The following is a 16,075-nucleotide window of genomic DNA, read 5'->3' on the forward strand; positions in this document are numbered from 1 at the left end:
AACACGACATTTTCGTGTTTCGACAATAGCACTGCTGCAATTTGCCAGTGTGCATATTTTATTACAATGTATACGGCGTCTGTAGAATATTGTATACGATGATAAATTCCATATTAACCGCGACCATATAACAACGAGTATTTTCCGTTTGAATATAGGTACGATGAACATTTATGGCCGCGGAAACGTGTTTTGTACGATATTAATATTATGTCTATCTATTTTATATACCTAATATATAAACGTAGCTAAACAATTTTTTTTTTAAATCAGCGGTGATATTGTCTCATGAATATTCATCACGCGGTGTAATTATCGTATTATGCATTTTAGTTATAGGTACATCGACATAATTATAATGTAAGTATATTATGTTTTACATCACGGTCAGTTCTGAAAAAAAAAATTGAATAAAAAATCGATACGCGTTAAAATTAATATTTCATATAAATATAATATTGTATTCAGGCTATTCGTCTGTAATTCAATTAACGGTTTTAAATATTCATTTTTCGGTCAAACAGAAAAAATAAAATTATAAATTAAACGTGAGTGCATATTTGTGCAGTATGACTGAAATGGCGTGACAGATTTATCTAAAAAATACCAGTATTATGAATAATATTAATGTATCATCATCGACATCGTTTATATAGGTGAAAACCGTGTTTACGCGCTGAGTAGTCTATAATGACTGTGTAATATAATAATCGACGTGTGTTAGTCTCTCGAAACGTTTAAAAAATTCTTAACGCATATTTTGCATAAATTCCTGAGAGAGGTTCGATGATATTAGTAATTATAATAACTTTAATGTCTTTAAAAAATTCAAGTCGCATTGTGACATCTAAACAATATTATATTATAGTACAGCATAGGTCCGAATATTATATGGATATAAGTTACCTATCTAAATAATTATGGCAATACCTCACCCCAATTTTTCTTTTAATAATAAATTAATTCAAATTATGATTTTCTGAAAAAACAATTTTAAAATACTTAGATTTTTTAATACAATATATTAAAGTAATATCGTTTGGTAATTCATTTTTATTTTACTGTACATATACTAGAAAATGGCTGATAGCAACTGTATTTTAAATTTTGCTTATGTTGATGGTGAATGTCAAACTATCAAGTACCATTTTATTAATGTACGTATAAATAATTTGGACTAAATTTAAATAACTCTTTATTAAAGGAAAAAATTGAGGTTTAAATATTTTCAAAATCTTCCTGTATCTCAAAGAGTTTATTATTTTCGCATTATGTGTATTAATAAAGCTACCTATAACAAGAAATTTTACGATGTTATACGATATATGACATGTTGTGTTGATATTTTCGCAATCATCTTCTCGCACAAAAATTATAATTTTTATTCAATGTATTAATGCGCATATCTACACCTGCAGCTACATCGAGTTCGTGTATATTGTTATTATTCCTTTTTTTATTTCTTTATCGAATAATATATTATAAAAATGTATACATATATATTTATATTTATAAACTCCGCTAGAATATAATAATATTATAGGTATAATATACGCGCATACATACCTCTAAATGTGTGCGTGCGGTGGGTGGTGCACAAAGTCCCCTCGGTCACGATCTTACAGTAAATATTAACGAAGGGAATATATACCTCTAATTATAACCTTTAGCCTATTAATTATTCTTATTTTTAATCGTAACACCCAGCTTTATCGAAATCGATTAATAACCCATACGCATGTATAGTTGTTTTTGCCCTCCTCCTGCACTGCAACTCGTCCTCGTCGTCGTCTTCGTCGTCCTACTCCTCTGCCTCGGCTGAATCTCTTACTACACTACACGGACGATAATAATAATATTTCCCCATATATAATATTATTATTATTACAATATATACGCGCTAGCATATATTAATTACATCACGTTAACACCCCGTGAATATATATATATGTATATGTTATGTGTGGATACGAATTTTACGGTTCACACGAAAACTAGTTCCGTACGTTTTGATCATATTATATTTGTACTTATATATACAATATACAATATACATGTGCACCAAACGGCGCCGCCGCCGGTGTGTTTTCACACAGTATATTATATCTTTGACCTTGGCGATAACATAATGTAGTATTGAGTATTGACTTATTGTTGTATACGAGTAGTTATATTTAATATACGCGTGCTGCAGAGAAACGATATCGAGAGTCTCGAGGGCTAAATAATGTGTGTTTATCAAGCATATTAGTTTATATCGAGAATGACGAGAAAGATGGGTTATTATTTAAGTTTTTCGTCCACGGATGGACTGCGGTCGAGATGAACGACCGTTGATATAGAATAATAAACACTAACAGGGGTGGGTGGACATATGCGTACATTATGTATACATAGATAGATAGGTACCCCGCAATTATTACACAATAAGTAAGTTTTTTTCCACCCGTATAGGCGTACGAATGGATTATCCGTCGTCGTAGTCGTCGTCATCTTGGTTTATCATGCACCTATACAATAATAATAATATGCCGTCTTGCTAGTCGCAACATATTATTATATATTGTATTCGGGCACGCGGCTATGGCTGTAGCGAACGGTGCGGCCCGACTTTTGAAAATTTTCCCTAATGAATTGTTTGATGTGTGTTTGCACCCCCCGTCACGATCGTCTAATAGCGTAATTGATTGTGCATGACGAAGCGATCTAGGCCGTTTTTCTTACATTACGTGGTTATTATTATTAACGTTGCGCTGTTGTTGTTATAATATTATTATTATCGTCGTCATTATTCGATGTAGCCGTCGCGCGCACGACCGCGAGCACATATTATAAGTATTATATATATATATATATATATATATATATATATAATATATATGTATATAACAGACAGGAGAGAAAAGACCTACCCATTAAGTTTTTTGTACTTAATTTTTTTTCCACCAATTATATATTGTTATCGGTCCCGATATCTCGCGACGTAGCTGGGGTATACCTCTATGTACTCACGACCGTTTAGCGCATATTATAATGTATTTAATACGCGTATAATATCTAACAAAATTATATTTATGCGTACAGTATAACACTCGTACACCGTGGTATTATATACCTATTGCCTATTGGTTCGCTGCAATACGCGACGTACGCTTTTATGTAATATTATAATAATATTAATAATATAATATAGTTTATGCGTATGAACGCGAGTAGGTTACACGTGCAGCGTGAGTGTGTATGCAGCGATTACAATGTCGTTATAGATCGCCCTCGGTTACCGCGGTAACACGGGTATCGGTTTATTCGGTCGTCACGTGGTCGCCGCCTCCTCCGCACCGGCGATTTGATATATTATTATGCGCGGTGCTATATTATATAATAGGGTAGATTAGAGTTCATTTTTATGCCGACGAGAGGGTGCCGAATCGGGTGGATAGGAGTTATTAGCAATTTCTCACGCTCAATCGGATCCTCGGGGTCTGACGGGGCGATCATTACTTATACATTTATCTATGTATATTTATATATGTCATGTATATTTATTAGACACTAAATTCGGTAAAAATTTTCCACTCTTTTGTGATGTTCTGATAATAATTCAAATTTGATGATATAATACCTATATATAAGTATAGAAATTTCCACGCTTTTCGGTCCCGCTGTGATATACTATAATATAATATTGTGAACAAGCATTATACCTACACACCTTTCACCGCTGACTCGCCATCATTGCCGATTAACCAGACGCATAAAAAACAATAACCTCACAGTTGCGATTAACGACAAAATCTCACGGTAATTAGTGCAGCGCGCGCGACTCCAGTAATTACACTGTATATCATAATATTATATGAGATTATAGTTGACAACGTGAGACGTAATGATTTCCGAAGAATATTCCGCTATACGGCACGCGAGATACGTGAGTCCATTTATATAATAATTAATATTAATCTATATTTCATCATTTCGAGTCACACGCTGCAGAAGTCTGATCATAACAACATATTATGTACATAATAATGTAAATTGTAGAACGACCCATCTATAATATTATACACGCGTATAACATACTAAATATATCAGCGTTGTACTGCAGTTACCAGTGGTGTTATACATGTATAATGTATTATATTATGATATTATGTCTCCTACAATTTTGTGCACGTATCGAATCCCGAAAATTGAATATCACACGTTGTTATAACATATATTATTATTATTATTATTAATATAATTCTACCGCCGCCGCTGCGTCTCTGCAACCACGCACACGGCACACACAGCCGTTTATCCATTTATCAAAATACCAGCATACTTATCAAATGATTGGATCGGCGAACACAATATTATTATCATGTCGGATTATACACGCGCGCCGAGGACCTTATACGATATTATGATATTGACGTGCCGTTTACGGATATCTTGCACGCGTGGTACATAATAGGAAAGGAGGAAAAATAAAAGAAAACGAAAACGAAAAAAAATAAATATAAAATGACGAGTCACAAATTGGATGGTACAAACGCGACGTGTAATATTATTTTTCTCGGTACGGCGGGGTTGTGTTGTATAAATATATATATATATATAAGTATGATGTGTATATAGCGCGCACACGCCTACGTCTCCTGGGAGCCTCTAATGGACTCGTTGGCTCAAGTATAGAAGATAGACAATTTATATATATATTTAAAGTCACTGCCTAAACATATATATTTATATATATATATATATAGATAATAATACATACTTTCGGACAACCGTTTTCGGTGCTCACCGTTCAAGACCAATCCGATTATTGGTACGCGCAGCGCGCGCTTGCTTGACGTCCGGTTCATGTACATGTTATTATTATAATATTGACAATCGGACAAGTCGTTTCGTGCGCGCGATCGGTTATGTATGCCTACATACATACGCTGTTCATGTATAATATTATACTCAAACCACGGTATAAGTAGCCGCAGTCGCATTAGACGTGGGTATATGATATGCGCTGCTGAGTATTATTTATACGGAGGAGGAGGTACCTACAGAATATTGTATTGTGGAACATGCGGCGGCGCCCGTGGAATTCCTGCACTGGAGAAATCAATCTCGCGACAGCGGAATCATACCCGAAAACCGATTTTAAAATCGTTACACAACACTACGACAGAAACCGTTTGATTATTTGAAATACCCGTAGCTAGGTTAGGTATCATTATGTGCTCGTTCACCTCGTAAAAATATGTGTGCGCGCCTAATCCATAAACACGTTGTATAATAATATTATTACTATTATTATTATTATTATAAGAGTGGCGGATGCGATTTTTGTCAAACAATAGGCTTGTTTAGAATTTTTTTCTGCGCGTTCCAAACGACTAATGTCTTATAATAATATCTGTATATATGTATATAGTAGGCATATACCTATATGTAATTTGCGCTGGCAGAGAGACCTACTGCAGTTTAGAACAATGGACAAACTTTTATTATATTTTTTGAAGGAAAAAAAACTACGTCACTATAACGTGGTCTATTACATATTAAAATGTATATACGAGATATATTTATATACTTTGTTGGTCAGGCAATAAAAATATTTTTAAACTGGACTGTACAATATACAGAGTGATCTAAACATTTAAATGGATTGTAACGTTGCAGTATTTTCCCAAACTCTAGAGATACCCATTTAAAGATTTCGACAGTTATCCGAGGGACTCGTGCTTCGTTGTAGAGCAAAAATAAGTCCTGTTCGAAGAATAATAAATCATCCATATGCTATTGATTTTAAGCTGTAAATTTAGTTGTAGATTCACGATTTGTACGCGTTACAAAAGAATTATTCTGTGTGTGTCCGTTTGTGTATTTTTACATTTTAAATATTATTTTATTATATCTACCTACCTGACCATGGTCACATTACCTCTGTTTTCCGATATTCTGCACAGAATTCTTTATGTTTTCTATTAACAACGCTTTTGTATTGTATAGTTTGAATCGCAAAACTCGCTATTCAATCCTTCCAACGTTTTCCGTTGTTCGTTCGATATAGGTTGTCGAGGGTTGAAAAATAAAACTCTATAATATATACTATATCCTTTAAAACGTATCTATATGTAGGTAATATAAAAGGTGGCGTCGTTCCGTGATGCGTGCACGCCAAATCGACGCATTTAATGGACGTTTTTATGTATAGGTACCTATTATAAAACTCTAATATGTCTCCACTATAAAAATATTTCAATAGCTTAAAACCTTTTAGGGTCAACGAGAAATAATATATACATATATATATATGTGTGTGTGTGTGTGTATGTATAAACTGTGTAGTCGAGTGCGTATATTATTATAAACGAATTTATTTTTGAATGACATTTGTTGTGAAATTTGACACCTATCGGGTATTTAACGTGATTTTTTTCTCATACCACTTAGCGATTTCACGTTTGAACTGTGTATATGTACATCGAATACATTATATACAGGTACCTATAGTGTTATCGATTTACTATATATATGTATATATAAGTACCTATTTTGAGGCACCAGTATTTTTAATACTTTAATCGTTTTACCTTTTAGACGACGGAATTAAATATTTGAATTTTTCATGTCTTAATATAATATAGGTATGTTAAATTGTTATATACTTATATATATATATTATATAATTGTCATTTTTTTCCGACAATCATTACGCGCTCGGTGAGGTCAAAACACCTGGAGACGCATAAAACGACTAATTAAATAAAACGGTAATTACAGGAAAAGGGCGGGGATTATTGTTCTCGTTTGTTTCGGAAAAACGGGTCTAAATGTTACCACTATGCACGAATTCATTGTATAACACATTTTTTTCGGCTGCAGACGTTAAAATGCATCCGGAAACGGCAGCAATGCGATAATATTATATAAAAAAAAAAATGGGAATTATTAAACATAACTTTTTTTGTTTACAAAAATATTTCAAGACGTTTGTGCTAAATTAACTAGGGGCATGCTTATCTATACATAATATTATGTAGGTACCTACTCAACGCCGTACAGCAATATAATATGTACCCTCAGACCTCTGCCGCAGTAGCCGTTATACATTTCGAATGGATGACAACTTACAACGCGTACAGAATTGTATTATGCTAATGCAGTGGAATGTTTTTAATTCGAATACAAACATACCGCGCAAGGCCTAATTGATACAATAGTTCAGACGAGAAGAAATCTTTTCGACTTACAACCTTTGTTAATTATCATAACTACCGGGCGGCGCGTGTGTTATAATATATATTATACATACTTATATATGTGTGTGTGTGTGTGTGTGTGTGTATGTATACGACAATATGTACACGTTAACTAACTGCTGCAAGTACCTGTGTATATAGGTACTATTGTGCACGTGAAGTATTTATGAAGGGCACGCGTATTACGCGCGCCATAACGTGTATATGTATGAACACGACAAACAATAATATATTATTATGCCATTATTTTATGTTGTGTACACACGTTGCCTAGTCGTTTGGATCGCATGCTCGTTTAATAATGTATAGGTATTCAAAACGCTTTTGGCGCAGCAAAACTGTCGTTGATAATCGATATTACAAAATTGTTGATCTCACGAAACGAAATTATAATATTCAATATTTTTTAGCGCATAAGTAGATAAATAAAATAAAGTATATAACTAATTCGATTGTTTTGTTTTGGTTTACAGTCTTTACAATCGGCTGCCCGTAGAGCCGGGACGAGCTGTGCAAATTGCAAAACGTCTACCACGACGCTGTGGAGGAGAAACCAAAACGGCGAACCAGTTTGCAACGCTTGCGGTCTCTACTATAAGCTGCACAACGTAAGTACAGAAAACGTATTTTATTTTATTGCACCTCGGCATATACAATGCGCATTCGACGTGTTTTGTACTTACGTATAAAAAGTATATAGCAAACTGCCGTCGCAGAGTTGCACACATTATATATTATTATTAGGTACACGCCTGCAGCTGCAGTGCCGCTGAAACGTAGCTTTCTCGAAAAACGAGTGTACAGACATATTACCATTATAGGTACTTAACGATAGTCTAGCGCACGTGTATTATTATATTCTTATGTTTCATTGATTTTTTGGATTTGAATAATTTTTTTATTTCATATTTTCTTCACGCAGCGCCATTCTTTATAGACATGATATTGGTATTTTATACTCGCGAGTTTTCTGCGTCCTTTATTTGTGCTGCACAAAACCTACCCTTTCTGGTGCGTTATTGTATAGGTATACCTAAATATAAACCGTCGTTATTGTCGTTGTTGTCGTCACGTCCATTCGTCCGGCGCCAACCCCGTCGTTTGTAAGCGCACATTATTATGATGATAATAATAATAATAATATCATGCATCAAACCACGTCGAGAGGGTTTTTGGCGCTATACACTGACGACTTCCGAAACACATTTAGGTACATATAATATTTATATATACACCCCCGAGGCCGGTCTCGTTCCCTTTTTCTCCTTTGCCAACCGACATTGCAGGCGGTAGCGTGCCACTCGTTTCGGTGTATAATATATATAATGTAACCTCATATAGTCGTATCCCGTAAGAGGTATAAATATAGCTATGTCTGTACTGCTGACTTATAAACTAAATCGTTTAATGACCCATTCGGTTTTGCGTTTTTTTCACCCTATATATAATATATACTGATCTTAAATCGACCGCGTGCGCATGCAAGACTCGACTATATGTACATGCACACGTGTTGTTTCATCATCACTCGGTGTAAAAATATATATCACGAGTCGACTCAACGATTGTTATCAAACGATGATGAAGAAGCTGATGGTGATAGTAACAATAATACTAATATAATAATATGACGTTTAATGCGCAGGCGCGAGGGAGAACTATTATATTTATATACGCACAATTAGTCGACACGACGCGGTGCATTAAACGCGCAGGGATGCTGCGACCCTCCAGCCACCAAGCTCGAGGATTACAGTGAAGGACTAATTGGAGAAAACATTCATAGAAGTCTCGCGTCGCGACCGAAATCATTGTTTATTATATAGTGTATTATTTTCGAACTCGCCGCAGTGCATCTACCTATCTATCTCTATATTTTTTTCCGCGTCGATCGCTATTACCGACCGAGCCTCGTAACAAACAGTGTCGTTCATTCAATATAATAATATAATGTAAAGTTTTTAAATAGCTCGCCGTGTGGTCCCGTTTACACATGCACACGACAATATAATAATTGCCTGTATCGCGAACTCACGCTCGCACTTATGCGTGTGTATAATAGACGCCATTGCGAGGTACAAAGACAATGACGGATCGAAGGAGAGACATAAAAAAAAAAAAAACGATGAGGGAACGAGTATATTATAAAAGAGAAAGAAAAATATTTACAAACACCGCCGTTGTTGTCTTTGTCGTCACGAATGCATGCGAATATATCTTGACATCCTCCGACCCGCAGCCACGTACACCTTATATTATAATATACTAACCACGGCAGTGTTTCCTGCCAAAATCTGTAGAATATACCCAGTCGGTAAATTAATATTATTATTGTCTTCCATGTATACGATGACGATATCCCACGGAGACGATACCGTCATATATATCGCTATATAGAATATCGGATCGGACGTCCACTGCCGCCGGAGATATTTGACGAAAAAAATACGCGATGTACTTATATGTATTGCACATGTATATATTAAGTGCAACTCACAGACGACAGTGATAAAAACAACGCACTCTTAGAAAACGAACAAAATGGAAATATAATAAACGATGCAGGCTCGTTGCACAATATATTGAAACCGTGACCGATTATATTATTATATGAATATAAATACTAAATAGCGTTTGATAGAGTGTATGTGTGTGTGTGTGTGTGTGTGTAAGTGAGTGCGCGCCCTGATGCGGTTTTGACGTGGTTCCTATATACACTGCACCGGGACCGCCCGTCGACATGTTTTTATTATATTATATTATACATGATGCTCGATTATCTTGTTACGACGGTCGAAACGCCGTTGTTTGTCATCGTCCGTTAAAATGTCGTCTCTCGACGACGACAACGACGTTGATTATTAAATTATTATTCTGATAAAACATTATTCACGGTCAGTTAGTGATTTTTTTTCGTCTTTGTGTGCACGTAGCAACACGTTGTGTGAGGGGTGGTCTCGAATACATTAATTTAATATCGTCGTCTACAGGCGTTTTAATGTTAAAACAATGTTAAATAAACCGTCTTGTCGTTACGGGTCGCCGCAGCTACGATATTCGGAGTCGAATTCCTCAGATTTATTATTATATAATATTACACACGACCAGTACTGTGCAACCTACTTGTAAATAATATACGATATCATCGATACTCATTATTCCACATCACGGCTCGTTGTTTGTTGGGTACATTTTCTGTGGATGACTCGTCTACCCAGCCGCCGACGTCTTAGCGCCGCCGCGGGCCTGAGTGCGATAATCTCTGCTCAAGTATCACGTTATGTAAATACTATATATATTATAATATATAGATCGACAAAATGAATCGATTACCGCAGTATTTGTTAAAAAAAAATACTGACATTTATATATTCGAGTAGTAAAATATCGAATAAAACACGTCTGTGAGTACCTAACGTGTGCCAAAAACTATGAAAAGAACACGCCATGACTATCTCGTTTCGATTCAATTTCGTTTTACTCAGTAGATTGTCGTGTACTTAAGTCATTTTTGTTGTATCGTTATTTTTTTTTATCCTCAAATATTATTATATAAGATAATAATATATTATATTACCTCCATCTACTTGTATCGTAGTTCAGGCCTCAACAAGAAAATCAATTCCGTCAATTGACGACGGCCAGCGAGAGATCATAGTTATAATATAATAATAATCCAGCTATACATTATAACAATAACGAACGATACCGCCGTTGTAGAGGATAGGCGCGCATAATAATAATATTTTATACAATCCGCACCCGAGACAATGGGTCGCGATGGCGCTCCGCGGGTGCCCCTTCATCGGTTGACGGTGCGCAAACCGCTAATGACTAATTATTATAAAACGTAAACGAAAAGTCAAATTATTTAGTGCACCCAAATCCCCTACTGCGGGTCAACACCTTGTGCGCGTCGGCCGAGTAGTGTATATAGTTATTTTTCTCTCCTCTCGCGCGTGGTCCACAATATCGTAGCTCGTAGAAAATAATAATATTATATTATAATCGTTATCCGCTCTCGGTGTACGCAGCGGAAAGAAGAGGTGTATGACCGCCGTTTTCGTAGACCCCGACAGCTTTCCATTGTGCCTGGCGGGCCGCGGGAGAAAGAAAAGAGAAACATATAAAACCGTTTCCATCGACGACAATCGTTTACGCAATCACGTATCGTCATCGTCACCGCCGCACCCATAACAGTGCGCCGAAAAGTAAAGCCGCGGGAGTATAAATCTATTCGAGGCGGTGCGTTTATTTTGCCGATTTTCGCGGGGGCGTATAGATCGTTTTTAGAAATGTTTTACGCAACCGATCTGTCGGCGCTGACACTGTGGTGTATAACATAGCAAGGATTTCGCGGTTTACGCGAAAGACTACCCCTAACCTCAATCCCAACCCCATACTTCTTATCGAAATCCGTGTCGTGTGTACGCACACATTGCCGTGATGTTTTACAAACACTTATTCGGTACGTAGTAGATATAATGTATATACATATATATATACGTGTACAATGTACATGTATGTCGCTAAATTGCGGAAGTCCCTCTCTACACACACGCGTATACGTGCATCGTGTGCTGAGGGTTGTTTTCCGAGAGGGTGCCTCCGAGAAAATATTATATACATTTTAACATTACACTCGCGATCTCGGCGGATTATATGGTACAACGTTTTTAAGTGCGTATCAATGGGAATGGGCGTATACCGGCTCGACCGGCGGCAGCTGATCCAGCAACGATGTGCACTGCTGCCGCAACAATAAAAAACCTATTATCGGCGACTACGAAACAGTATACGCGTGCACAAAAGACCGATATAATATGTGTATACATCACCGGGGCTCAAGCAGCAGCAACAATAATAATAATAATAATAATATATTATATAAATAATAATAATATGAAGATTGATACTTTATATACCTACACATATTATAGGTACGGTTTCTTTTTTTATTTATAAACGCAGGTATTGTGTCGTCGACGGTATTTCGTTTGACACGATAATGCGGCCGTCCTGCTCTTTATTCCGGCGTTTCTTCCGCAAATCGATTACCATTGTGCTGGGGCCGCGCAATGCGTTCGGCGGCGCGTACTGAATCCGTTATTATATTGGATTTGGCGAATTAGCCGCACTCGCAGGGACTCGGCAGATATCATGTGTGTCGCGCGACGTTGTGTTTAATAATCACATTATTATATTACAATAACCTTTACGTTTTGGTGCGTATATTATAGGCAACGGCCGGATTTAAACGCGCTATTATGGGACTGGTGATGAAAGACAGCGTGGAGTACAGTTCACCAAAAGCATTGCACATCTCTTCGTGAAATTTAAAATTTAAAATACGTTCGGTGTAGGGATTTAAATGTATCATTTGTTGGATATTTATACATTTATACAGTATAATTCGACAGTTGAGAACGTATTGTTTGTTTGAAATATAACCTAAAATGTATGCATTTAAATACAAATTTAGTTTCAAAAAAAAAATGCTCATAATTTTTAAAGTTATATAATAGATCTTAGATAGTCGTTGAACTTACTAATTTGAAGGTAAGCTTATCTGTCAGGAACATTCGTCCATTGTGGAAGCATTTCAATAGGTTAGTTATTACGACTAATTACTGAATGTACCACTAAATATATCTATACCTAACCGTGTATGTTTACACAATGGTCTACATGCACATAACTGTTATAAAAAATTCCATAGTAAACTCTCAAATCCTCTATAATCAATCTAATCTCACTAATGTCTTTCAGTGACTATTTCAAAAATCCCATTATATATACATATATATAAATAAATAAATATAAAGGCTTCTTTTTGTTGAGAAAATATGCGTTGAGCCAATATTGTAAACTTATTTAAAAAAATAATATAATTACTTATATTCCGAGATGTTATTATAATGAATATAGCTTTTTTTCTTACCTTTAAACTACTTCTGTCATTATATAAATAGATAACGATTTTTATATTCAAAAATTATCAATGATTTTCATTTCTCTATTTTCCATTACAGGTTAACCGGCCGTTGACGATGAAAAAGGAAGGTATACAGACACGGAACCGGAAATTGTCGTCCAAGTCAAAGAAGAAGAAAGGTTCGATAGTCGGTGGCTTAGGTGGAGGCATTGGGGGTGGCATCGGTGGTGGTGGTGGTGGAGGCGGCGGTGCTTGCCTGTCGTTATCTGGAATGATGCGCGGCGATGGCACCGGCGCCGGTTATCATCATCCGGCGTCCGCGGCACTGCACCCGCACCCTGCGGCAATGAGCCACTATCATCACCATGCGGCCGCTGCGGCCGCGGCCATGTATCACCATCACCATCACCAGGCCACACAGCCGGCTGCGCCCACCGCGCCCATACACCCGCACCACCACCACATGGCGTCGCTCACCGGACTTGGGTTACCCACGTCGTCAAACGCAATGGTAAGCACGCTGCGATTCAATAATAATGACTAGATTATTTACTCGAAACTACTCGAATTATCAGTGAATTTTGAGTACATTCAGTAGAAAGTTGCCTCGTAGTCTGGACGATGGAAGGTTAAAAGAACGGCATTCTAAAAATATATTTAAAGAAATTAAATCGTATTCCATCATAATAATTTGGCATTTAACTATTAAAATTTAACTAATCTTAGTTTGTAATTTATAAAGATTTTAAAATCATTGCATTACAAACTTAGTAATCAATAGCCATTATAGATTTAACAGATTTTTAATACAGTAAAAAATGTATTGATGACTAACAATTTTTTAATACAAATGATTAGGAAGATTTATTTCTTATGCTACATCGATAATTATACAGAATAATTTTCCATGCATCTTTGCACCTTTTATAGCTCCCATTTCTCTATATAATAGTCTTTTTATTAAAATTCTTCTTTTTTTATAGTTAATATCATACAAGAAGTAAAGAAATTTATATTTTCCTAATAATAACAAATGTGTTTGAATTTCAAAACATTTAAAAAAAAAACTGTTTTTCATTTGAAAATCCGAACAATTGAAAGTATAGTCCTTTAAATAATAAATATACTTAAAAATTTAAATATTCAGAACTCTAATAATTCATATTTGATGAAAAAAGTTGGGGTGAGCATACTGTAAATCGTTGACATTTAGAATATAGCCTCTCTATACATTAAAAGATCTAGTTAATAAAAAAAAATTTACAATATATAATGATAATAAAGAAGATAAAATGGTGTTACATACTTAATGTCGCTCGATATCTGTGACCTTTGTTGACGTTAATTTTGTTTTTCTGTTTGTCTATTTAGGCTAGTTGGAGATCTGAGTACGCGTGATTATTAGATTTGCCGTTCCCCGGGCACTCTAACCATAGCAGGGTCGGCGAATGACAAACATTAGTACTACATTATTATTATTATTATTATACTACTATCAATATTATTATCATCATTATTATATAATATACATATTATTACATAATATACATATATACTCATAGTTCCTATTAATATTCCCGTTAAAAGAGAAGCTGAAAAAATACAAACACTCTCTCACACACACACATGCGCATGCAATCTTGCGTTCACAGATGGCCAGTATATATATTATAATGTGTGTATCATGTATGTATGTATGTATGTAAGTAAAAGTATTTATTATTATATAGTATTATACGTCGTCAAGCATTATTAAATTAATTTTAATTGTATACATTATGTTATTATACTGTTTTGTTTCGCATATCGATAATATTATGTTGAGCGTCGCGGATTTTTATACAAGAATATAATATTATGTATTGTTTCTTAATTTTTTTTTATTTTAATTTAAAACTTGAAAAAACCAAAAAAAAAAAAATAAATATAATATATACAAAGGTGAAATATAAACGTTCATTTCTCTTTTCGCCTATAATGCCCATTTATACATATTATACGACGGCGATGTTGTAGTGTTTACTCAAAACAACCAGTTTTTATTTTATTTTTATTTTTTTGGAACGTGCGTACAACGTCTACATCAATGTAAAACGCATATTTTATACGAAAAATAAAGTAAAAAATAATAATAAAAAATAAAATATATATATACATAATACAAATAGATGAATATTATTTATGAGCTAGTCGAAAACGTGAACTTGTACAGAAAACGATGTTTAGAATTCAGATTTGTATATAGTATATATAATATATATTACGAAATAATTTATTATAGTTTATAAAATTTATTAAATTATGATTTACAGAATATATATCATATATTAAACGATTATTACGATGTAAATAAATTTATACATGTATATAAATATAAATGTGTGTATACTATACCGTTTGATGTAAACCGAAAAAAGCTTTGTATATACGATATTTAGTTAGATTATTATCATCATTATTATTATTATTATTATTATTATTATTATTATTATTTTAGAAACATTAAATGATTTAGACAAACGAGTGGTGTCATGTTTAATGTTATAATACTGTACCTATACACCTTCCTCGCACTCGTACATACGTTTGAATATATATATAACAATATTTTGCAGTTTTAAGTCCCTAAACTCTAATGTGAACTATTGTCGTGAACTTGTTGACTCTTTGATATTTTGATCTTACGGCTATTATTATTTTGAATTTAAAAACTTTGGAACATGGTAAAATACTAAGATGTATTTTAGTACCTATCTAAAAACGATTCACACTAACTGCAGTGCAATATATAGTTATCAGGTTTTCTAAGTCCTAGGATTCAAGAAGTTTGGCTAATCGAGTATAGCAGTAAAATTAAATGGTAAGTATTCGAAAATCCTCAAATAATTTTTAA

At 34.6% G+C, this 16,075-nt stretch overlaps 1 protein-coding gene across 2 annotated transcripts in view; it reads left to right on the plus strand.

The window, feature by feature from the left end:
* The window catches only part of LOC112600194 (GATA-binding factor C), a 54,817-nt gene extending 39,901 nt beyond the window's left edge, over positions 1-14,916 (plus strand). For both annotated transcript variants that reach the window (XM_025347364.1, XM_025347366.1), the window contains exons 5-7: positions 7,721-7,855; positions 13,280-13,693; positions 14,554-14,916. In XM_025347364.1, the coding sequence (XP_025203149.1) occupies positions 7,721-7,855; positions 13,280-13,693; positions 14,554-14,580 (576 nt within the window). In that variant the 3' untranslated portion in view covers positions 14,581-14,916. The remainder of the gene's footprint in view (positions 1-7,720; positions 7,856-13,279; positions 13,694-14,553) is intronic.
* Positions 14,917-16,075: the final 1,159 nt, after the last annotated feature.

This window comes from Melanaphis sacchari, unplaced genomic scaffold, assembly GCF_002803265.2.
Source record: "Melanaphis sacchari strain LSU unplaced genomic scaffold, SCAv2.0 Contig61_pilon_pilon, whole genome shotgun sequence".
Lineage (NCBI taxonomy): Eukaryota > Metazoa > Arthropoda > Insecta > Hemiptera > Aphididae > Melanaphis > Melanaphis sacchari.